General features: G+C 39.3%; 1 protein-coding gene across 6 annotated transcripts in view; it reads right to left on the bottom strand.

Moving 5' to 3' along the window:
- The window catches only part of kiaa0586 (KIAA0586 ortholog), a 521,487-nt gene that overhangs the window by 113,273 nt on the left and 383,503 nt on the right, over positions 1 to 24,711 (bottom strand). For all 6 annotated transcript variants that reach the window (XM_072568823.1, XM_072568824.1, XM_072568825.1 and 3 more), the window contains exons 21-25: positions 12,284 to 12,477; positions 12,043 to 12,161; positions 9,141 to 9,325; positions 5,496 to 5,670; positions 2,405 to 2,651 (exon numbers count right to left, since the gene is read on the bottom strand). In XM_072568823.1, coding sequence (XP_072424924.1) covers positions 2,405 to 2,651; positions 5,496 to 5,670; positions 9,141 to 9,325; positions 12,043 to 12,161; positions 12,284 to 12,477 — 920 coding nt within the window. The remainder of the gene's footprint in view (positions 1 to 2,404; positions 2,652 to 5,495; positions 5,671 to 9,140; positions 9,326 to 12,042; positions 12,162 to 12,283; positions 12,478 to 24,711) is intronic.

The raw sequence follows: 24,711 nt of genomic DNA, 5'->3' as shown, positions 1-24,711 counted from the left end.
CCTTGTGACACTCCGCTGGTCACAGGCCTCTAGTCTGAAAAACAACCCTCCACCACCACCCTCTATCTTCTATCTTTGAGCCAGTTCTGTATTCAAATGGCTAGTTCTCCCTGTATTCCATGAAATCTAACCTTGCCAACCAATCTCCCTTATCGAATGCCTTACTGAAGTCCATATAGGTCACGTCTACCGCTCTGCCCTCATCAATCCTGTGTTACTTCTTCAAAAAGCACAATCAAGTTCGTCAGATATGATTTGCCACATTTTTCTGCTTTTCACAAATAATTCAGTGACTGATCCATATATCTTGTTTCTACTTTTATCTTTCTAGACATACCTATTATTTATAATCTGTGTGTACATCAGTTGTATTACTAAGTCTTTTCACATTTTGTAAATAATAAACTCACTGTTAATTCAGGAAAGATTAGTAAAATTGGCTCCTTTTAAAATACTATACAGTCAGGCAACTGACCTTCATGGATGTAGGTTTGCTCACTGAGTTGGATGGTTCGTTTTCAGAAGTTTCATCACCACACTAGGTAACATCTTCAGTGAGCCTCCAAATGAAGCACTGGTGATGCTTCAAAGGATGGTTACAGACATACACGAGAATTCCTAGAAGCATGGCATTCAATCCAGAACTCTATCAAAAAACACATTGACTTGGACCCCATTTACCACACCCCGCCCGAGAAAAAGAACAGGAAATGACATCACCATAGTAAATGATGTCACCACAGGAAATGACATCACCAACCCAAGGAAACTCAAACATATAAATAGAAAGCGAGCTACACCACGAGTGCTTCATTCGGAGGCTCATTGAAGATGTTACCTCATATGGTGACGAAACATCTGAAAATAAACCTTCCAGTTCAACCAGCAAACCTACATCCACAACCTCAACCTGAGCTACAAATCTTATTAAAATTCACTAACTGACTTTCATGCTAAGAATTTTCTTTGCTAAACCCATCCAACTCTGTCACACACCAGCATTAGAACCATTCTTGAAACACACTGTATTGACCAGGTTTTGGATAAGTCCTTCAAATCTCTCTACCTTTTGCTGAGAATGTTTGTCTTTTCTTTGATTTAATGTAGTTCAAACACTGTGTAGAGTTCTGGTCACCACATTACAGGAAGGTTTTTTGATTAGATTAGATTACATTACAGTGTGGAAACAGGCCCTTCGGCCCAACAATTCCACACCAACCCGCCGAAGCATAACCCACCCATACCCCTACATTTACCCCTTACCTAACACTACGGGCAATTTAGCATGGCCAATTCACCTGACCTGCACATCTTTGGACTGTGGGAGGAAACCGGAGCATCCGGAGGAAACCCACGCAGACACGGGGAGAACATGCAAACTCCACACAGTCAGTCACCTGAGGTGGGAATTGAACCCAGGTCTCTAGCGCTGTGAGGCAGCAGTGCTCACCACTGTACCACCATGGTTGTGAGGGAACAGCAGAGGAGATTAACGACGATGTTGCCAGGACTGAGGAATTTAGCTATATAGAAAGACTTAGTATGCTGAAGCTATTTTCTTTGGTACAATGGGGGACAAAGGAGATTAAATTGAAGTGCAGAAGATTATAAGAGGCCGAGGTAGTGTGAATAACAAGAATCAATTTCCATCAGCAAATATGTCAATGTACAGGGGCCACAAACTAAAAGTAATTTGTTGAAGGATTACAGGGACTTGAGGAAAGCTTCTTCACCCAAATGACGCACTCACTGCCTGAAAGGATGATTGAATGTGAAACCCTCAATACATTTAAGAAACACCCGTACGTGCACATAAATGTCATAACCTACAGGACTAAGGTTAAGAGCTGGAAATAGGTATTAGGCTAAATAGTTCTTCTGTGGCTTGTATAGACATGATTGGCCGATTGGCCTTTCTCTGTGGCGTGTGATTTGAATGTTTATATTAATTAACAAAAGATGTCTTCCTATGTCGATCGGTACCCTTACTGCTCAACATGGATGTACTATATTAATTGTCGTTTTTTAAAGGTCCAGCAATTTGCTACTCTCATGCCTATTTTATATGTGGAGGTATCAGTGTTGGACTGGGATGGACAAGGTCAGAAGTCACATGACACCTGATTCTAGTCCAACAGACTTATTTGAAATCACAAGCTTTCTGACGAAGGGGCTGCACTCCAAAAGTTGTGATTTCAAATAAACCTATTTTATTTTATTGTGAAATTTCGTGGATACTGCCTGCATTGTAACATTTTATAGAATGCCCATTTGATTTGATGGCATTATCGCAAAAAGTGCACAGAGTGGTAACAGGACAGAAATAAGATTTGACATGTTATTGTTTACATTAGCAGCTGCAGATAGTTGACATTATATATTCACTGTGTAATAGATCACTTACATAGCTCTTGCCTGTTGTGTTGCTTCTTGAAATGAGCTGGGATTTTCTTCCTCCAGAGGGAGCGCTACATCTCCCCAGGGGTTTGGAAGCTGTGAAAGCATGAAGCTTGCACTCTTTATCTTCTCAGAGATGGGTTCTGTTACTGGTGATGGCGTTGACACTCTTGAGGGTGTACAGAATGGTGTGGCAACAGGAGTACCAATAGGACTTGATTTTCCTGGAGATGCTAGTCCTGCAGCATCTAAAACTGAATTACAAATATTATTGTTATTTATAATAGACACAACAAAGAAGGACAAGATTAGGGAAAATGCCTTTGAACCGTCAAACCTACCACACCATTTAGTATCTGCTACTGATAAATATCTTAATTAACTCATCTTCTATGACCTGCCGATGCAGTATTTTCTACAACTTCAAATATTTATGAAGAAATTTCTCAGGGTTCACATTTATCAATTCTAGTTTTAAAATGAAGATAATTTTTCCTAGCTTCTAACTACTCTACCAGAATTAAGCAAATTCCCCAGTTTCCTTTTCAATTCCCTCATTAACATATCAGACAGATGATCTCCCAGAGAAAATGACTCACGTTTGCCCAATGTCCCTTCCTTGTTAACTACCCACACCTCAGGGTCCTCTTATGGCACAATGGTATGCCCCTATTCCTGGACTAAGAGACCAAGATTCAAGTCCCAACTACTCCAGAGGTATGTAATAATATCTCTGAACACGCTAATTCAAAAAACAGGTTAAATAAAAGAAGTACCCACACCCCAGGGCCTTCTTATGGCTTAGAGGTCATGTTCCTATTCCTGAATCGAGAGATTCAGGTTCAAGTCTAACTGCTCAAGGGATCTGTAGTAACATTTCTGAACAGATTGTTTAGAAAAATTGGTTGATTTGAAAAGAAGTACCCACACCCCAGTCTCATGCTGCTAAACTGTCACTGACCTTCTCTCCATGTCCGATATATCATTCCGAGAATGAGTGTAAAAATTTATGTCAACAGTCTACTCACTAACTTAATTACACCTTTTCAATTTTTGTCATACGAAATTGGTTAGAGAAAGTCCATTCTGAAATTATTTACTTACTTCTTTTGCAGCTGTAGAAGTGGAAGGTGTGTGATGTTGCTCCCATACTCAGCCCCTCTCTGAGTCATGGAATGGCCCACATTCCTACCTTTTCTTCCTTTGAAGCACCTTTACTCTATTTCGAGTACAAACTCACAAGCTTATTGGGAACCTACTGATGAGAATAGTCACTAGTCTACTCGATGGAGTAACTACTTACTGTACAAATAAACAATGCTCCTACATTACCCTTTCCAAAATGTAATACAGCAGAATTCAATGTTTTGGGAAAAGTTATGTTCAAAACCTACAAAACCTGTCTTCAATTAAATTTAATTTAACTGCAGACTCAAAAAATGAAACAGTACAGATGAAGGTCATTTGGCTAAATTCTATGCCAGAGATTTTCTCTAGAAAAGCCACATGATCTAATTTCATTCTCCTGTTTATTTGCCATTCCTTTTAATGTTCATTTTTATTGAAGACCTTTCAAAATAATTTATGGACTTTGCTTCATCAATGATTTGTGCTGGAAAATTCTACATTTTAAACACACTCTGTGTACACAAGCAGTCTCTAACCTTCTCACTAATTCTGTTTACACTTATCTTCAAATAGTGATTTGTTTTATTAACTTATGGATGCGTGGAAAGAACACAACATTACTTTCTGGTCTTCCCCCACCTTGCCACACCATCTTAGAATATTAGGTTCAATCTTGTCATAAGGGAAGTTGCGCCTTCATAATGTCAGTAAACAATTAAAATGAGGCTAATAATGTCACCAAGAGAAAGCAGAATGACAAACAAGGCAATGTTATCCAATAATTAATCATTAATCCTATCTCAGTAAATTGTTGATTGCACAATTTCCCTTCCAGTCCATGTTAGCTGATCCTGTTCACAGCTCTCTCTCGCTAAGAACTGCCATTCTCCATCAAAACTGCCAACATTTTGCCTCTCCTGAAAAAGTACTTGATCAAACTATCATCAGTAGTCTATCACCTCGTCTCCAGCCTCCCTTGCCTCTCCAAAAATTCCCGAATATATGATTATCTTCCAAATTTGTATTAGTCTTTCCCAAAACTCTGCATTTTAATCTCTCCAATCAGGTTTCCGAACTGCTACAGTTACAACATAGTTCTCACCAAAGTCAGAAATGACATCCATGTGACCGACTAAAGTAAAATTTCTCTTCTCTGCCTGCAGCCTTGACAAGGTCTGCCATACCCTTTCCTCCAATACTTCTCCACAATCATCCAACTGGGTGTGACTGATCTCACTTGGATCCATTCTTAATTATATTATTGAAACCAGAGTCGTTTACGATGGCTTCTGTTCTTGTTCCTGCACCATGACCTTAAGTCTGTTTTTGGCCCTCTCCTATTTCTCATCCACATGCTGCTGCTTGGCAACATTATCTGAATACACAGTGCTAGTTTTCACATGTAAGTTGATCACATTTAGCTCTATTTTCCCACGAGCTCCTCAACTCCCTACTGTTGCTAAATTATCATGCTGTTTATCTGACATCCAGTACTGGAGTAGCAGGCGTATTCTCTAATTAACTTGTGAGAAGACTGAAACCAGTGAATTCAGTCTCCATGAAAAAAAGTCTATTCTCTCGTGCTCATTCAATTCAGGTCACTTGAACATCCCTGAATTTAATTGCTGCATCATTTGAGATCATGCCTTCAGTTGCCTAGGCCCTAGAATTATTTTTCTAAACAGCTCTCCCTGACTATCTATTTCCTTCGAGGATTGCCTTAAAACCTACCCCTCTCACCTCTTCACAATGCCCTGTGAAACGCCTTGGATAGTTTATTAAAGGTGTTGCATAAGTGAAACTTCTTGTGACTAGTACAATAATTTTCAAGTTTATCTCATGATATAACATAAAGTGTGCTGGAATCTGATCTAATGTTAGCATAAATTACAGCGTACTTATTGTACAATTTTACACTAAGGAGCTTCAAAACACTTTCAGACATTGAGTTTAAAGAAGCTCCCATTCACCTGGTGATGATTTCAGTAAAGGTTCTGGTTCTGGTTCAAGTTCTGATTCTTTCTCTTCTGATATTGCGACAGAATCTTGGGGTGTAACGTCTGGTGTTTGGATTAAGGACAGACGTCCAACAGGAGGCGATGGAGTGTGTCGTGGGGTTGGATCTGGTGTTGGGACCAACATCATCTGCAAGAATGGCAGCATATCAAGCAAATTAAATAAACAGGGAGATTTAATGTGAGCATAACCCAAAAGCTCCAACTCATATGTGAGAAGAGATTATACAAAGTGAAATTATTTGCTGTCAGAATGTTCACGGAGCCAAGATCCTGAATCTGCCATTTCCTTAATCCATGCATTAATTACAAGAATATATTTTCACAAACTAAATACATGTTTTAGTTACATCTACCTAATTTTTATGATCAGAATATATTTTGTTTCTGTCAAAAGATGAATAATATAACTGAGAAATAATGGATCATATTCTTTCACATTATACAAGCATAAATGTTTACATCGTAATCTGAAACAGTAGTTCACTCAACCCAAAAACTTACCAATAACAAAACAGTGCAAAGAGTTGTTCCATTCCGATGGAAGTTTATATTCTTATCCTTCCCTCCTGAAGGTGATGTTTAATGCTGAGACATTTTGGGGATATAACAATCCTCTTCCAAACAACTATTTTTAATATATGATCATGACCAGACAGCATCTATTTTTTTTGTGAGGGACATTAGATCTGAATCCAAATAGGACAGAATACTATGGTTAATTTCTTTCTTCTCTTATACAGTGGACCCCATGTGGCCACAATGACTAAGAAAGATTAACTCACCACAAATACAGGATCAAATTTAAGACCATTTGCTACGTGTGGTTCAGTAGGATATATTTAACTGTTGAATTATCAAACTGACCTTCCAAAGAAAAATATGTGAAGCAAACAGTATAGTTTGGGAAATAATTTACAATCCAATTACAACAAGAAAAGGAAATGCACTTAACATTGAAAGTAAACAAAATCTTTTCTTCTTCAATAATAACAATCAGAAATGTACACAGTGTTATATGTGTCATGACAAATCTCTGACCATGAATGATAAATATTCAAGCCACTAAAGAAGTATCCTAATCCTTTATGCTTCAACAAATAGCTGTTTAGCGCAAAACATACTAATTAATCCTTGTCAATGAGTACGGTGCTGGAAAAGCATAACTGGTCAGGCAGCAGAGTCACATTTTGGGCATAAGCCCTTCATCAGGAATGAGGCTGATGAATGAGCCTCATGCCTGATGAAGGGCTTATGCTCGAAACGTCAACTCACCTGCTGCTCAGGTGCTGCCTGACTGGCTGTGCTTTTCCAGCACCATGCTCTTCACCTCTGATTTCCAGCATCTGCAGTCCTCACTTACTCCTAATTAATCCAAGTCCTACTGCATGAGTGCCTGCAACGTAAGAGGTTCAGTATGAACAAGTACCAGAAAAATGACAAAATATTTATGAGCTTTCAGATTATAGTCAGATAAATCTTCCATCTATTAATATCAATGTTATTTTTAGGAAAGAAATTTCCCCAAAATGGTGATCAGATTGCCTTCTAAATTTTAATTTTGAAAAACAAGATTATACCTGCATCTGTTTAACTTTATTATATTAAGAAAAGCATCCATCAACTTCTCTGGACTAAAAACATGGAGCATCCAGTGATAGATTTTTAAAAAACGTTACATTTATTCCACTGATTTGTATATTGAGTCTAGCTATTTTAAATAATATATTCTAACTACTTTATGACATTTTTGATGCTTTATGGTTGAAAACAACATGATTCATTTCAAATAGTTTTGAGTTAAAGTTTCTCTCTTTGCTGATCTCCAACCTATCTAATATATTGCAGCATGGAATGAATGGCAAGATTGTAGTTCTCCTCACAACCCATTCTCAATCACACAGAAGTTGCTAGGGTAATTGTCAAATGAAGGCCAATAAGTTTCCCTGAGGCACAGAGTGCAAAATCAGTAGTAAGCAGACTAAGACTGTCATAAACTGAGCCAACAGAAAAAGTTATTCGATTGTAGAACCCCTATTTTTGTTGCCAATTTATTATGCAGTCTATAGTTTACTTTTAACATCCTATTAGTGTAGGACTAATTGGCTAATCAAAGCCACAAATTACCAGTGTGACCTAACTGAATCACACAAACGGAACTATGGGAAGATAAAAAATGATGCTGCTTTATAAATACAGTTCTTCTACCTCCTGCATAATGCAATACACATTCTCTACTGGGTGTTCAAGGAATATTCTTGATTGAAGGCTCCAATTAAGTTCAACACAATTTACCACTAATCATAATTAACATGGCAGGTTCTAAATCTGAGAAAGGATTGCCCAAATAACAGCAGTTTTTTGTTTTGATTTCAATTTCATTTTGACTCCTGGATCAGCACTCAATGTCCTGTAAAACCATGTAATTCCTGAGTGCAATAATGCTCTTAGAAAAGCACTGGGGAGACTGGAATGACATAAAAATGCTAGGTATAGAAATAGTTATTCTGATTGAATATCAGAAATAGAGGTACGTCAAAATTCAGGAGTTTCCTAAGACAATTATAGTAAAATTCACAAACATAATTTTGAGGGGATTTACTCAGTGGAATTCTTTTGATAAGAACACTTAATTGTGCTGTTTAGGATACTAGGCAAATGAACAAATAATTTCAGATTTTTTCGGAGAGAAACAAGCACCAGTAACTACAAATGTGTATTTCCTCTGCTACATAATACAAATAACAAGCCCAGCACTATACTAAATTTAGCACTCAGCAAAATCGTATCCGGTTTGTGAATCAATCTAGATAGTTTGGGGAGGAGATGCTCATTTGAAACACCAGCATAATCTAATCCATAGCTTACAACAAATGTTGCACTCCTGATGCTGCAACTTAGTTCGGACAACAAATGCTTCAATTTTGAACTAACATAAGTCAGGTCTTCTGCAGTTATGCTGAGAAATCAAATGATAAGCGGATCTGATTGTACTAGTCCCATAACATACCATTAGAGGAGTACTGTGTATAGTTCTGGTCACCCTGCTACAGGAAGGATATTGTTAAATTGGAAACGGCACAGAAAAGATTTACAAGCATGTTATGGGACTGGAGGGTTGCAGTTATAAGGAAAACCGAATACGCAAAGGATTTTTTCCATGGAGCAGAGGAAGTTAAAGGGTTTATAAAATTATGAGGGGCTTAGATAAGGTGAACAGCAAAGGTCAATTCAAATCTAGAGGACACAGGTTTAAGGTGGGGGAGAGGGGTAAAGATTTGAAAGGGACCTGAGGGGCAACGTTTTCACACAGATGGTGGAACATATGTGGAATGAACTGCTAGAGGACGTGGTAGATGCAGGTACAGCTACAACATCTAAAATATATTTGGACAGATACAGGTTGAGAGAGACATAGGACAAATACAGGCAAATGGTACTAGTTTAGTTTGGAAACTTAATCAGCATGGACGAGCTGGATCGAAGGGTTCCATGCTGTCTGACTCTATGACTTTAGATTTGAGATTAAAGTTTCGACACAGTGTTAAGATAACTGTGCTCAACATTCAAAATGTTCTGTAAAAGTGGATACTTTCTTACTGGTGAAGGTGTTTCTCTCTGAGCAAGTTCTTGGATATGACTTCTGCTTCCACTCCGGTGCTGGCCTAGCATGATGGCAATAATCTCGGCAAGAGCTTCATCTACAAGCTGTCGAACGATTTGAGTATCCACTGGAACGCCTGCATCCACAAACAGCTGGAGGTTTCCTCCCGTGACCGATTCAACTATTTTAGAAACAAGTAATAATATTTAGCCCTCACAGAATAACTATTCATGTATGATACTGTGTAAATCTGATCTCTTACTTCAGTAAAAAACACTGTGCAGAAGATAAGTGCATTTTTAATGACTGCCAGTGCTAGTTTTACAGGTCAACACTTTTCTCTTTCTCTCCAAGTGAAGGCTGTAAGACCATAAGACATAGGAGTGGAAGCAAGGCCATTCGGCCCATCAAGTCCACTCCACCTCCAATCATGGCTGATGGGTGTTTCAACACCACTTACCCGCACTCTCCCAGTAACCCTTAATTCCTTGCGAGATCAAGAATTTATCAATCTCTGCCTTGAAGACACCCAATATCCTGGCCTCCACTGTGCTCCGCGGCAATGATTTCATAGGCCCACCACTCTCTGGCTGAAGAAATGTCTCCTCATTTCCATTCTAAATTGACCCCCTCTAATTTTAAGGCTATGCCCACGGGTCCTAGTCTCCCCAACTAACAGAAACATCTTCCCAGCGTCCATCCTTTCTAAGCCAAAGCTAATTTCACTGAAACAAATTATTTTATTTTGTGAAAGGGTTTGACTCATTCACAGTAAACATTTTAAACTGTTATCGGATGCAGAGGCAGAGCGAGCTGAAGGCCTGCCTCATTACAACAGCAGTTTGTTGAAGTAATGAGAAAAAAGCAAGAGTAAAATATAGCCCTTGCCACCCACTCCTCCTCCACACCCTCGCCATTCCTCATTCATGACATCTCATGCCTCCTACTGGCCCCAAGGCCCTTCAAGCAAACCCAGGCCCTCCACCCAAATGTGATGCCACCTCTGCTGGGTCTGTCCTGCCAGTGGATCATGATATACCAAGGCATGGTGATGCATGAGTGTCATCATGTCAGGTTGTTGCTTAATTACTATGCGGAACAGCTTTCCAATTTTGACATCAGTCTCTCAATTTAGTAAGGAGGACTTTTCAGGGTTGATAGGACTGAGTTTGCTGTTTTTGTTTCTGGTACCTAGGTTGGAACCAGGTGATCATTAAGTTTCATTTGTATTTGAGGCTTTTTAAGTGGTTTACTAGGCCATTTCAGAGGGTAATTAAGAGTCAGTCACATTACTGTGGATCTTGAGTCACATATAGACCGAACATGTAAGGACGGCAGATTTCCTTCCCTGAAGGACATGAGTTAACCAGAAGGACTTCTACAACAATATCCAAAAGGATACTCTGGCTCTCCAAAAGGGCACCCTGCCATTCTAACAAGATCTGACAACTTTAGACCTTCTTATATCAAGTTTACAGTACATAACTGAAATTTAAATTCAGTCAAAATCTGGAATAAAAGTGAGTGTAATGTTGACCATCGATTGTTGAAAAACCCTGCTGGTTACCTCATGTCCTTTAGGGAAGGAAATTTGCCATCCTTACTTGTTTTGAACATCCCATTAGTGAAGAGGAGATCAGCCTGAAGCATCTGCATTTTCACTTGTACAATGTCTACATGAACCATGGATGTGCAAATTAGAATGCAACCCTATTCCTCCCCCATGAATATGGTAAATACTATGTCCAGGGCTGGGATGTCTAGATTCATACTCCATTGCTATTTTCCAATGGAAAGGTCCTCCGTCCTTCTGAAAATTCAAGCTTTTGTTGCCGTTTACCTAAAAATCATAGGATGCATTGGCATCTTTTTCAGAAATACTAAACCAAAGGTATGTATTAGTTTAAAGACATGTTTTTTAATTGATAATGTTGAAAGTTAAAAGCCACAAAGGGGGACAGAATGTATACCAGCACACAATCAGGTTGCAGCACAATCAGAAGGATGAGCATTTAAATCCCTGATCCCCATGCATTCAACTACCAATGTCAGTCATGCTATCAGAATCAGTAATGGTTTGGAAAACAGAGAATTCTCTAAGGGGAAAAATTCAAAACAATCTGCAGTTTAAGAGTCTACTCTCCTACACTTCACAATCGATGGTTTGCAAAGGTGTGTTGTTGAAGTTTGTCATCCTGTCATAAAGAATCTTTGGAATCATAGAACCCCTACAGGGTGGAAGTAGATCATTTGGCCCATTGAGTCCATACCAACCCTCCGAAGAGCATCACATCATACCCCGCCTCTACCCCCCCCCAAAATCCGTGTAACGTGTACTTCCTGTGGCTAATCCACCTAGCCTGCACGTCCTGGACACTAGGGACAATTCACCTTACCTGCATATTTTTGGACTGTGGGAGGAAAATGGAGCACCTGGAGGAAACCCACGCAAACATGGGGAGAAACATGCAAACTCCACGCAGACAGATGTCCAAGGGTGGAACTGAACCCGGGTCTATGGTGATGTGAGGCAGCAGTGCTAACCAAATAAAATTGACAATCACAGCAAGATGGTCTTTCCTTCAGAAAAGACTAATTTAAGGTTAACTTATAAAATCCCGACTGATATAGTCATGTCCTGTTCAATTGAAATATATAGGAATATTATTATTAAGATAAACTTAAACCTGAACTGAAGTGGTACTTTGAATTCAACATTTTACTATATGACATTTTACTATAGGACGGAGGACCTTTCCATTGGAAAATAGCAATGGAGTATGAATCTAGACATCCCAGCTCTGGACATAGTATTTACCATATTCATGGGGGAGGAATAGGGTTGCATTCTCAATCAAAAAAACATAGTGAGAGATATAGAGTAGACTGGAGACTTACCATTATCTGAGCCCAGTACTGCATTATCCTCATCTTCAGGTTGGCTGCTGTGTGGCACAGGCTGATACTGTAAGGGATACATCTGACTAATGATGTGAGACATGACCTCTTGTTCAACCCTATTAATATAAGAATTTTAATTTTTAATGACAGAAAAAAAAACACATATATACAGATAAGCTTTGAAAATAAAACAAGTCTGCAATTCTGAGAATTTAGATACCTCAGAAAAGTCACCTACCACTCAACCAACTGGTTTTCAATTGATTCCTGATGTTTTATCATTCTGTCTACAATATCAACAGCTTCTTGATGAATAGGAACAGAGGGAGGCAAAGATGGACCATTGTAAGCAACAGAGATGGGCTCAGCAAAACCTTCTAGTTCTATACTGGGTTCAGGTGATCCTTGAAGTTCAAAGTCAGTCGCTGGATCCTAATTGGACCAAAACAAAGGGTAAATAGAGGAATCTCAGGGAAACACAATTATGTTATATTACAGCATAGTCAACGTAATTTGTCCCAGGAAAGAATAACTCTTATTCTGTCTGGATCTTTAATGTCTGAACGGAAAATTAGAATTGGGATTCAAATGTATATTCTTATGGGATGTATGAAAGGTGTTTGTAAAGGTTAGAACTTTTGATACCCAGCCAAGCCACAAACACAGGAATTTCGATTCAGCAGTTTTGTAAAGCCAAGTGAGCTACCCATCAGCTTCAGCTTGTATGGTGTAGGAATGTTATCTCTTCTAATATGCACAAGGGAATAACAGGAGGCAGAAGGTCTTTGGAGTCTTCAAAATAGACCTGACTCCATGAAGACTCATGGCATCAGAGCAAACACAGACGAGGAAGTCCCCTTCTACTTACCTACCACACTTGCTCAACGAATAAATCAGTCCTCCCCAATGTTAATTACCACCAAAAGAAATGTTCAGGATGGCAATATGCTATTCTGGGTGGAGAAATGCAATGCCCATCACTAAAACTGGTGAAGTTCCATGACTGCTAACTGATCCAGCTAATTCCTGAAGGATAAACCCATCAGATTGGTTCTGCGGCAAGTGTGGGGGAACCAATAAGGGGGAAAAATATATTTCATCTCAATCTTTCTGTCACAGATATATTTGACCTTGACAGGATTGGAAGGAGTAATCAGCCCTTATGAAGACTTACTATGACAAAGTGATAGCCAATAATGTGTGATGAGTATATGACATACATCTACTCAATGCAGAGAGAAAAAATATGCTGGACTGCGCTGTGACTGAAGGAGTATTCTGATTGGTTGGTCCAGATCTGCTATTCTTTGTTAACAGTTTGGTTGCTAGGGGAACATTTGCCTTCTCTCTCAGGATTTTCCAGAGCCAGGCTGTTTAAGAGTCTGATAATTTAGCATATTCTGTGGCAGAATATATACGGATTGGAATTAGTTCTACGAAAATCATAACTAGAGAGCTTAGGCAAAGCAGTCCATGCTCAAATATATACTGATAGGTATTTTTTAGTCCAATTGCATAAACAAAAAAATTAGAAAGCTAAGGATCAGAAAGAATAACTGATTATACACTTCACACAATGGTTGTGTTTCTTTAAATGTATTACAATTTCACCTGTCTACTGTACTTTTTCCTAAAATGAAAAATGTTCTGTTGTAACATCCGCATCACAGATCATAGGGAGATTGGGAATCTTTGTGCTGAAAGTACTTAGACAGAAACATCATGTGACAGGAAGGGAAATTCAACTAGTTTTTTTTTGTGTATTTAATTAAGCTATATTTGGAGTGCATGTCACAGCTTTGCCATAGAACATTTTAACTCGTTACAGGATGGATTTATCCAGCGGCCGAGCACATTTCATGGGTTGGGTTGGGAGGAAGTAGGAGAAAGTGAATGTACACACAGCACTGCAGTTGGCAAAGACTGAGAAAATTGTACAATCAAGAGGGAACTGAAGCAAAAATCTTTAAAGCAGTAACTGAGTCATGACGTTTGAACAACATCTTGCTGGGCTCAGATCAAACTGCTTGAATGATGTTGGACTCAAATACTGATCTCACCCCGCGAACATGTGGACTACTCTCACTCTGCTGGAACAGTGTGCATCACGTGATCTCAATGCATTCCACATTTACGCACTGCCAAATTCTTTGTTCGCAAACAAAGTTGCTGTTGTTGAGCAAAACTGAGAGAATCTGCTAAAATTTATAGTTTGCTCCAAGTCTAATTTGCAACGGACAATTGTGCAAAAAAGGAGAACTGCCTCGGCAACATTTTACTCAAAAACACTAAACGGCTCATATGAAACCCACAGATCAACTTTCCTGGCAAGAGCTGTGGATTTTCTTGAGGTCTGCGCAATTTTTATACTGTGGCCTCATGCCAAGGCAGACTTCCAGACAAACATTTTTGTGCCAAGCATGCTGCTTTTGAAGTTATGAAGTGAACTGAAAGGGCATCTGTTGTATTTTGTGCTGGAAGTCTAAGTGGTTTGACTGGCGCAGAAATGGAAAACACAGCTCAGGTTCTAGTGTAGCATTTTGTTATTTCTGGTTAGATGCGTGTCGTACTTTTTGGAATCAATATTTTACTTTATTGGCCTGGCAATGGAAAAAAGGCTTAGAGCCAAAAGCATGAGCTACAGATTAATAAACGTATTTAAGAGGAAAATGTAATCCATAGAACAGCCTTATTAAAGTTTATGAAGGACGCTGCAGTGCTATGGAAAATAAGATTACCTGTGCTACCAAAACACACTGAAACGCTGTTGTTTTAGGAATTAAAAACCTGAATTAATATTTTAACCTAATCAGGACAATTTTATGTAAATTTGTATTGTAAAAATTGGAAAAACCAAGCATGTGGCTGAAAATGATCACGTGATTACAACATGGTTTCAACAATAAACTTTGAACATCATTTAAGTCATATTGAGTCACATCTGTTTTTGAAGAGAAACTTTGCATACTGAACTAATTAAAATACATAACCTACTGAGGTCATAAATAGTATTTCTCAGATTTCTGACCATATGTATAGATGAAACAAATCCTGGCTCAATTGTGACTTTGCTGCACTTACAGTACAACAAATTAAGAATTGCTCCTTTTTGAGGGCTGCAAAATGCTGCTGCAGGCTCGGGTTTCACCTTGCCACAGTTGACAGACAGGATTCCAAACCATGAACTGGATTTAATTATCCCCAACCTTGTTTATTACATGGCAGCAGTTTTCTATAACAGTGACAATGGGCAGACTGTAAAGCAGCTGATGAGGGTTTCATTAGATATCTAGACAGCTAGTAAAAGCACTGCGATAGCTTTTCAGGAAGACAGGTTGCATTAAGTCCAAATCAGGCACACAACTGGGCAGTGGCAGGCCTTCCCTGGAAATAAGAAGCCCAGGAGTGGGAAGGCCACTGAAAACTGCTGGTCAATCAGATGCTGGCAGCTCTTCATTGCTTGGCAGGGAGGTTGTGCCTGTTGGCAGCAATGTACCCACCCAAGAACCAGGATACAAGAAAGATTGAATTGACAAGCAAGTGATGGCAGGAGAGGGCTTGTGGAAGGGGTATCAGGACAAGGAGACAGCTCTCATACTACTCCCCCAAGCAAATGCCCACCTTTAGACCTGCAGTTGGCGACACTGTAGCAATGCCATTTGCAAGCATTGACACTGTGGACTTAATTAGGCAAGAGACGGGAATCCTGCTGGATTTAATGTATCTCCACAACCAATCTCACCATGGCTGAGTGCCATTAATTTGAGGCAATATTTCAAACACACTTAATTGTTCATAAAGTGTTTTGAAAAGTCCTGAGGTTAAGGAAGGTGCTTTATAAATGCTAATCTTTGTTTCTTTGTAGCGAATGTTGGAGTCGAAATAGAAGGACAAATATCAATCAGGGTAAGCAGTCAGAGTGAAAGACCAGGGTTTCATTGTGTGCATTTGAAGTTAAAAACTTGAATAGAGTAAATAAGCTATGCAGATTTTAAAACTTTCACTCTTACATTTAAATCTCTTCATGATCACCATTATCCCTCCATTCACTTAATCGTTCCAGCCCTAAACCTTTCTCGTTATCTGCAATTCTCTTGAGAACCTTCAATTTTAATAGCTGCACTATCAGTGGTAATTTCTCTTAACCCTAAGTTCTGGAATTCACTGTCTCAAACCATCCTCCTTCAGGACACCCCTTAAAACCTATCTCTTTGACCAAGCTTTTGGCCATCTAGCCTAATATTGCCTGATGTAGCTCAGTGGAGAAAGTGAGGACTGCAGATGCTGGAGATCAGAGCTGAAAATGTGTTGCTGGAAAAGCGCAGCAGGTCAGGCAGCATCCAAGGAACAGGAGAATCGACGTTTTGGGCATCAGCCCTTCTTCAGGAATGTAGCTCAGTGTCCAATTTTTGTTTCATATGTCTTGAAATACAGTATTGTATTATTTTAAAGATGCTATATAGATACAACTTGCTGCTGTTGAGGCTTGGTCACTTTGAAAATCTTTTAAAAACAAAGCTAGTAATATGTGAAACTTTGTTTTAAATGGAATGTAACATGGAATGTATAGGAACTTGGAGCAGAAGGCATAAAAATCGATAGAAATATTTAACTTGCATATTCCACGGGAAGTGATCACTGATATGTGATTCGTCTGTGCTAACCAAATGATCTGAGAACTCTACAATTCTGCTCACTTAACCTCTACAATGACATGACTCTTTGAATTACCGAGATATACAAGACAAATGTCTGAATTAACACCACAGATAGATATTTGTACTTTCTGTGTGACCTGACGCACAGTGTGAGAGACATGTGACTTGATGTAGAGCAGAGTCAAAGTTGTAAAATAAACAGAGGTCACACTGAAGCAGCAGTTTTATGTCTGATTTCTGAGCCCTTTAGTAATAGTATGAACCAAAGTTGTATCGGTTAATAATTTTAGGGCATTTAACAAATAATCAATTCCATGCAAAAAACAAAAACATGAGTTGAATTATTAAATCACCTGAACATATTACAGCATAATCTAAGGTTTACGGCCACTGGTAATTGTTTTCAGCCACTTAGTCTCAGTTAAGTTGAAAGTACAGGAAAGAAAATAGGAGGATATGGTCAGTTCACCTAATACTCTTTTCTCTGGTTTGAAGCTTCATGATAAGATCTGGGTACAAGGGTTGAGACTTCAAGTCGAAGAGAGCAATGCAACATAGCAAGTGCTTACCATCTTTTGGATGAGCTGTCAAATGATGCCTCATCTGTTCTCTCAAGTGCATGTGAGAAGTGCTATGGCCTTATCCAAAGATGAACAGAGGAGTTCTCCTGGTGTAAAACAAAAACAAAAATTGCTGGAGAAATTCAGCTGGAGAGAAAGCAGAGTTCAGGACTGATAATAGCTGGGGAAAGGTGATATTTATGCTGATGACAGGGAGTGGGGAAGGAGTGAGCAGATAGATGGAGACAGAGTTCAGACAGAAACAAAGGTCGTTAAGCAGTCAAAGGATTGGTTGATAGTAAGCCAGGGAAGGAAAAAGTCATTATCAGCTTTTCTGCTTCCCTGCCTTATTATCAGTCCTCCTTGTCTGTCTAATGGTCTTTCTCTCTTTCTGGGTTCCATCTTCACTCATCTGCTCACTCTACCTCCTCACACCCCAAACCCTGTCATCAGCATAAATACCATCTTTTCCCAGCTGCTATCAGTTCTGAGGAAGACTGGACTCAAAACATTAATTCTGCTTTCTGTGCACAGATGCTGCCAGACCTACTTAAGTGTCGCCAGCAATTTCTGTTTTTGTCTCAGATATTCAGCATCGGCAGTTTTATTTTTGAGTTCTCCTGGAATATCAGTCAATATTTATCTTTCAACCGACATCATTCAATAAATAGATATTCACCTCACCACTGCGGATTGTGGAACCATAAACTGTTTGTCATGTTTGTTTATAACACAGTAGTAACTACACTTCAAAAGAAACTTATTTACTCTACAGTATGATGAGACAACCTGAGAACATGAAAGGCACTAAATAGATACTGGCTATTTCAACTTTCATTCCAGTGTTAAGAGGATAGATTAGATTAGATTAGATTCCCTACAGTGTGGAAACAGGCCCTTCGACCCAACAAGTCCACACTGATTCTCTGAAGAGTAACCCACCCAGACCCATTTCCCTCTGACTAATGCACCTAACACTATCGGTAATTTAGCATGGCCAATTCACCTGACCTGTACATCTTTGGAGGAACCCGGAGCACCTGGAGGAAACCCATGCAGACACAGGGAGGATGTGCAAACTTCACACAGACAGGCGCCCGAGGAGGGAATCGAACTCAGATCCCTGGCGCTGTAAAGCAACGGTGCTAACCACGAGCGACCGTGCCATGATAATTACGGGTGGTAATTATGAGAAATTGAAGTAAAAATAGTTGCAAATCTTTAAAATACACCATTTTGGTTTTGTCCATGCTTAATTTTAGTCCTGTTACTAATGCAGTTTGAAGCAATTTATTGTAATTGCGTTTACATTGTGTGGCCAGGACCCTGGAAAAGAAATGGAAACAATTGCCTCGACATTTTCTGTTTCTCACCACATTCCAAAAATGATCAGAAATATATATACTGTATGGTATAATTTTTGTTCAATATCTAAGCCACGTGACTGTGCAGCACAGTTAATAGGTTACCTATCCACACTGGAGAGCGATGTGTGAAGGGAGAAGAAATAAAGATAGTGAGTGAGGAAATCTGAACCATAGTTGCAGTCTTTGTTAGACAGTATTGCTAGCAAATGCCTGAGACGAGATTAACTCATCCACTAGCACAGAGGAACCTTCAAAATACAAAATTTAATCAGGGCAAAAGAAGATAGGATTATATTGTTCCAATATCGCAAGTACTTATTACAAATTGACTTCTACATGGTTTACTGGTGAAAGATTTCACCGGTTGAATGCTTTCTGAATGAATAAAAACTGATAAAAATTATTTGCAGTCATTGAAATGTTATTGAAAAATCCTTTTGTTAGTTGAACTTATGGATCTGTCTTCCAGCAAATGTTTAAGTAAATCATAATAATCCACCTCTAACTTAACATAGCTAAATAGCTGAACAAATTGTTGAGTTTCCAGAGGTTAAAAAAATTCTGTTGCAAAAACATGGCTGCAAATGCCCTGAAGAGGGCAGTGTGGAAAAAGAGGATTGCCACAAGCAGAGCGATTTTCTAGAAATAACAAGTCTGAATGCTTTTAGAAGAATATCTTAAAACAATTGCACAGCTATTAAACGCTTACTGCAGAGCATAGTGACTGATAACTCTTTCCCTGTGCTGTCAGAAGCATGACAACATGTACCACCATTTCTGCCTGAGACAACCTATCTTATCTCATGGAAGAGTCAAACTGCATGAAAGGAATTATGTTTTGTATATACAGAGTGCCAAGGCCCACCAGATATCTTTTTCAAATACTGCCAGTTAAGTTGTTGCATATGCATCATAATCAATGTGCTTTTGTCAGAAACAACTTCACATTGCTTGTTATACGCTTTGATATACCCTTAGTAATTGTTGAGTTTTGGAAAAATATGAAGCAATTAACATAACAGGTTGAGGCTCCATTTTGATGTGAAACCTTGTAACATGGAAGCCTTGTAGCATTATTGTCTTATGCTGATTTGCGTTCCTGCTTACGGAGTAGAAGCTTGTATAATTTTCAATTATACACAAAAAAAAGTTAAATAGATATTGTTTGTTCTCCCTCAGTGTTAGCAGTGATGTTCTTCAAATATATTTTTCAAGTAATGGAAGAGGAATTCTCAAATCCATTGGTTTGGATATAAATTTATTCCACATTGTGGTATTTGGATTTACATTTCCTTTGGTCCAATAATCACAGAGAAATTGATGTAAATTGCGGAGATGCATGTTATCTTTGGATTTCATTATATTAACTATTGCATTTTTTCATGAAAATTTCTTTGGTGAACCATATTATCAAGGCTAATCTGGATAACCTCCAAAAACAAGGGCCACATTGCATGTGTCCACTAGCTGCAAGCAGGATGCTAATTTTACACTGTTACCTCATTTTCAAGATCACCAAGCCAGTTAGTGCTAACCAAGCTGTTCACTCGTTAGATGGATTTCCAAAATACTGAGTGGATAGCAAGACTTAAAGCAGCAAGCATGGTTCAGTCTTGCTACTGGGTTCAACGGTGTGGTGCTGGAAAAGCACAGGTCAGGCAGCATCTGAGGAGCAGGAGAATCGACGTTTCGAGCAAAAGCCCTTTATCAAAAATGATAATGAAGGGCTTTTGCCCAAAACTTTGATTCTCCTGCTCCTTGGATGCTGCCTGACCTGCTGTGCTTTTCCAGCACCATCCTCTCGACTCTAATCTCCAGCATCTGCAGTCCTCACTTTCGCTTAGTCATGTTACTACTGATCAAACTGACCAAGTAATGAGGGATATATCTGGCAGACTACACCTGTGATAGGTAGTGAGAATCAACAAGAGGAAAACAATCTACCTGATCACGTCCCCACCAATGTGCTTACTGCAGATGTATCAGTTCATGACATTTTAGGTATGAGCTACCATTGCATAGTCACTGTGAAAACAGAAAACCATCTTCACAATGAGCATACCCTCCACAGTGTGTTGCACTGCCACCATGCCAAATGGGATGGATTCAGAACAGATCTAGCAGCTTCTAGGCATCCATGAGGTGCTGTGGAGCATCAACAGCAATGACTGAATTTTATTCCAACAATAATCTAGAACCTCATGGTCTGACATACTTATTACTCTACCACTATCATCAATCCAGTATATCAAACTTGTTGAATGACAACAGTCAGAGGCACAACCAGGCAAGCCAACAAATTACTTGGTACCCAGTCAGTAGTGAAGCAAATACCAGAATCTATTGGAAAGAATTAATAACTTGACATCTAGATGCTAATGACCTAATTTGGGCAAAGTCAATATGGATTTATGAAAACAAAATCATGTGTGACAACCTGTTTTAAGAGGGCATTATGACCATCAATAAAGGGGAACCAGTGAATGTGGTGTATTTAGATCTTCATAATACTTTGATAAGGTCTTAGACGGGTTGGTAAACAAAATTAGAGCACATGGGTGAGGAGGTAATACACTGGCCCGGACTGAGGATTGGTTATTGCAAAGAACAGTAGAAATAAATGCATCATTCTCAGGTTGACTGGTTGTGACCAGTAGCGGACCACAATAAGCAGTGCGTGGGCCCCAGCTGTTAATAACCGATGCACCTAATTTGGATGTGGGGACTGAATGTAATATTTCCAAGTTTGCAGATGACACTGAACAAGGTGGGAATGAGCGCTGTGAAAATGGTCCAAAGAGGCTTCAAGGTGATTAGTTCGTGTCAAGTCAGTGGTCAAAAGCCATGGCAGGAGTAATTCAATGTGGATAAGTGTGAGGAAAGGACTCTACAAATATCCTCGTGTTTAATGATGGCCGGGTCCGTGTAATAGGGCTGAACTGCTTGCAACCATCTTTGACTAGAAGTACCCAGTGGATGATCCATTTCAGACTCCTCCTGAGGTCCTCAGCATCAAAGCTACCAGTTTTCAGTCAATTAAATTCCTGCGGTTGAATACATTTTTAGTTGTGTGAGATTAAAAGACCAATCACACTGCTGTTATCAAAATAGTAATGCAGCCCAACCGATGTCATAGTACTCCTACTCTGCCTAATCCTAGTGGACATCTGACAGAAATTTATAAAATCATGAGGTAGATAGATAAGATGAATAGTAAAGATCTTTTCCCTAGGGTGGAGGATATCGAGTTCAATAATTTTAGGGCCTGAACTCTCCCATGTCCTGGCCTACCCCACATGCCAGGCCTTGTTATCAGATAGTCTGCCATTACCATAAGACCATAAGAAATAGGAATGGAAGTAAGGCCATTGGACTCAGTGAGTCCACTCTGCCATTCAATCATGTCTGATGGGGCATTTCAACACCACTTACCCCCACTTTCCCCGTATCACTTAATTCCTTGCGAGATTAAGAATTTGTCAATCTTTGCCTTGAAAACATTTAACGTCTCGACCTCCACTGCACTCCATGGCAATGCATTCCACAGGTCCACCATTCTCTGGTTGAAGAACATTAACTACTGTTAACCACTAACAGTCTCCATTAACAGCTATTCACTTTCCTAGCCAGAACGTTATCCACTCCTTTCTCTGTCCAACTGTTCTCTCTATTGGGCTCTATACCCACTTATCGTTTATTCGTTACCCACCCTATCCTTTGCGTATAAATCGACATCTTCGTAGCTACCATCAGTTCTGACAAAGAGTCATTGGACCCAAAACATTAAGTCTGATTTCTCTTCACAAATGTTGCCAAAACTGCCAAGCTGTGCACATGTGTGTCTGAGATCAAAACTAGGAGGCCAATTTTTAAGGTGAGAGGAGAAAGATTTACAAGGGTCCTGAGGGGTAATTTTCTGACACTGTGGGTGTCTGTATGTGGAATAAACAGCCAGAGGAAGTGCTATATGCAGGTACATTTACATTTGAAAGACGTTTTGAATAGGTACATGAATAGCACAAGTTTAGAGGGATATAGGCCAAATGCAGGGAAGTGGGAATACCTTTGTTTGGGAAACTTGGTCAGCATGGATGAGTTTGACTAAAGGATCGGTTTATGAGTTGCCTGGCTCAGAGTTTATTCATTGTGTACCTGCCAATGTCCGCACTGATATGGCGCATGGTGAGCTTTGCCGTATAAGTATGTGTGCCATTTTGGAGCTCTAAAACATTTTTAGCAGCCTAAAAATAGGTGCAAATTAATCCAATTATCCATCCATAATATGTGAAGTTTTTGAGACATTCTGTAACATATAGAGGCTGTTCTGCTATAACATGCATTTTATCAATGTGAATTGGCTGTAATACAATTGACGAATAGGGGACGCTGCTTCTAAAGTGTGAACTTTTAAAACATGTTGACTATAACATGATTGAATCACAAACACCTTAAGTGCTATTTTCATTGCATGATTTTTATATACTACGGGTCAGACAAGAATGAAACCAAAAGAACTAAATGTAGCTGATTCAGTAAGCGTGCGCAATTAAATAGCTGTATTGTTCTAAAGTTTAAACATTAAGAATGCATTCCCTGATGTATATAGATCACTGATTGCTTCTTGAGGATGTTTTTGGTGCTGATCATTTCACTCTGACACATTAATAACTGGTAATATATTTAAGGCGGGAAAGCTTCTTTATGTGTTTTAACAAACAATGAATGGAGATTGAAAAATAATGGCAAATTCAGCAATCTAACCCCAACTGAAAGAAAAGTCATTTGTTTATAAAAATGATATGATTGTCAACTATACTTTCCTCTGAAGCACATGAAAGATTGCATGTTTTGTTCTGTAGCTAACACTTACAAATGACGAATATCTGCAAACTATACACCCTTCCAAAAATGTGAATGTTTTTGTACTGCAATAGAGTCATTAGTTTTCTTCATACTCGGCTTACTTCATTCAATATGTGGTTCTCTGTAACCAACAGGGATCCGAGAGTGAATATGGTGGATTCATCAGTGGTTGAGAAGACCTGTTGTTTATGGAACTTCTTCACCACAAGCTTCAGTGAATGTTTGGTGACATCAATGTTTCAGTGAGATCCTTGCATCAGTCCCCATGGTCCCTGTAGCCCATTGAACCTAATACAATAAAAATGAAGTCACCATAGTCCTAACAGACCATGGAGCTCATTAGAGAGAGATAAACTTGTGGTGGTTTAACCTGAAGGTCACCATAGCTCAGGCAACGGGAAAGGTTAAGAACAGATCCATACACTTATGCAGACCCTCTCTCATACACTCATACATTCACACCCCCAACACTCTCACCCACACATGCACCCTATCACAGACTTATACACCTTTACATTCATGTCCTGACACATACACACTCTCACAGAACCACCCCCCCCCCCCCCCACCCCCACACCCATGCATGCACACACATAAAAGTTTGGGTGGTGAATTTGTACTTGCAGAATTACATTTTGTTTTGCTCAAAAACTGCATGAATCCATGTAAGATTCTGTAAATCCCTTTTTTTAGAAATAGAATCAGTCTGAATATAGGACACACACAGACAGACTTTAACCTTACACCTTCTATGCATTATCTGAGCTGATATGGCACCTATAGTTAAAGTTCATTTGAGAATGTAACTTTTAAAAGAAGTTATGGGATTACATAGGAAGGAACTGAAACCAACATGGTCATTCTAAAAGATGTGGACAGCACAGTGGCACAGTGGTTAGCACTGCTGCCTCACAGCGCCAGAGACCCGGGTTCAATTCCTGCCTCAGGTGACTGTGTTGGGTTTGCACATTCTCCCCGAGTCTGCGTGGGTTTCCTCCCACAGTCCAAAAATGTGCAGGTTAGGTGATTTGGCAGTGTTAGGGGCAGGGGTAAATGTAGGGGAATGGGTCTGGGTGGGTTGCTCTCTGGAGGGTCGGTGTGGACTTGTTGGGCCGAAGAGCCTGTTTCCACACTGTAAGTAATCTAATCTAATCATGGATAGACTACACGTGTGACCATCTATGGTCTGAATTTTGTTTCTAGAATGGAATGAAATAT

The sequence above is a fragment of the Chiloscyllium punctatum genome, chromosome 4 (assembly GCF_047496795.1).
Source record: "Chiloscyllium punctatum isolate Juve2018m chromosome 4, sChiPun1.3, whole genome shotgun sequence".
NCBI lineage: Eukaryota > Metazoa > Chordata > Chondrichthyes > Orectolobiformes > Hemiscylliidae > Chiloscyllium > Chiloscyllium punctatum.
The sequence above is the reverse complement of the archived record's forward strand: the minus strand, read 5'-3'. Positions and strand labels throughout refer to the sequence as shown.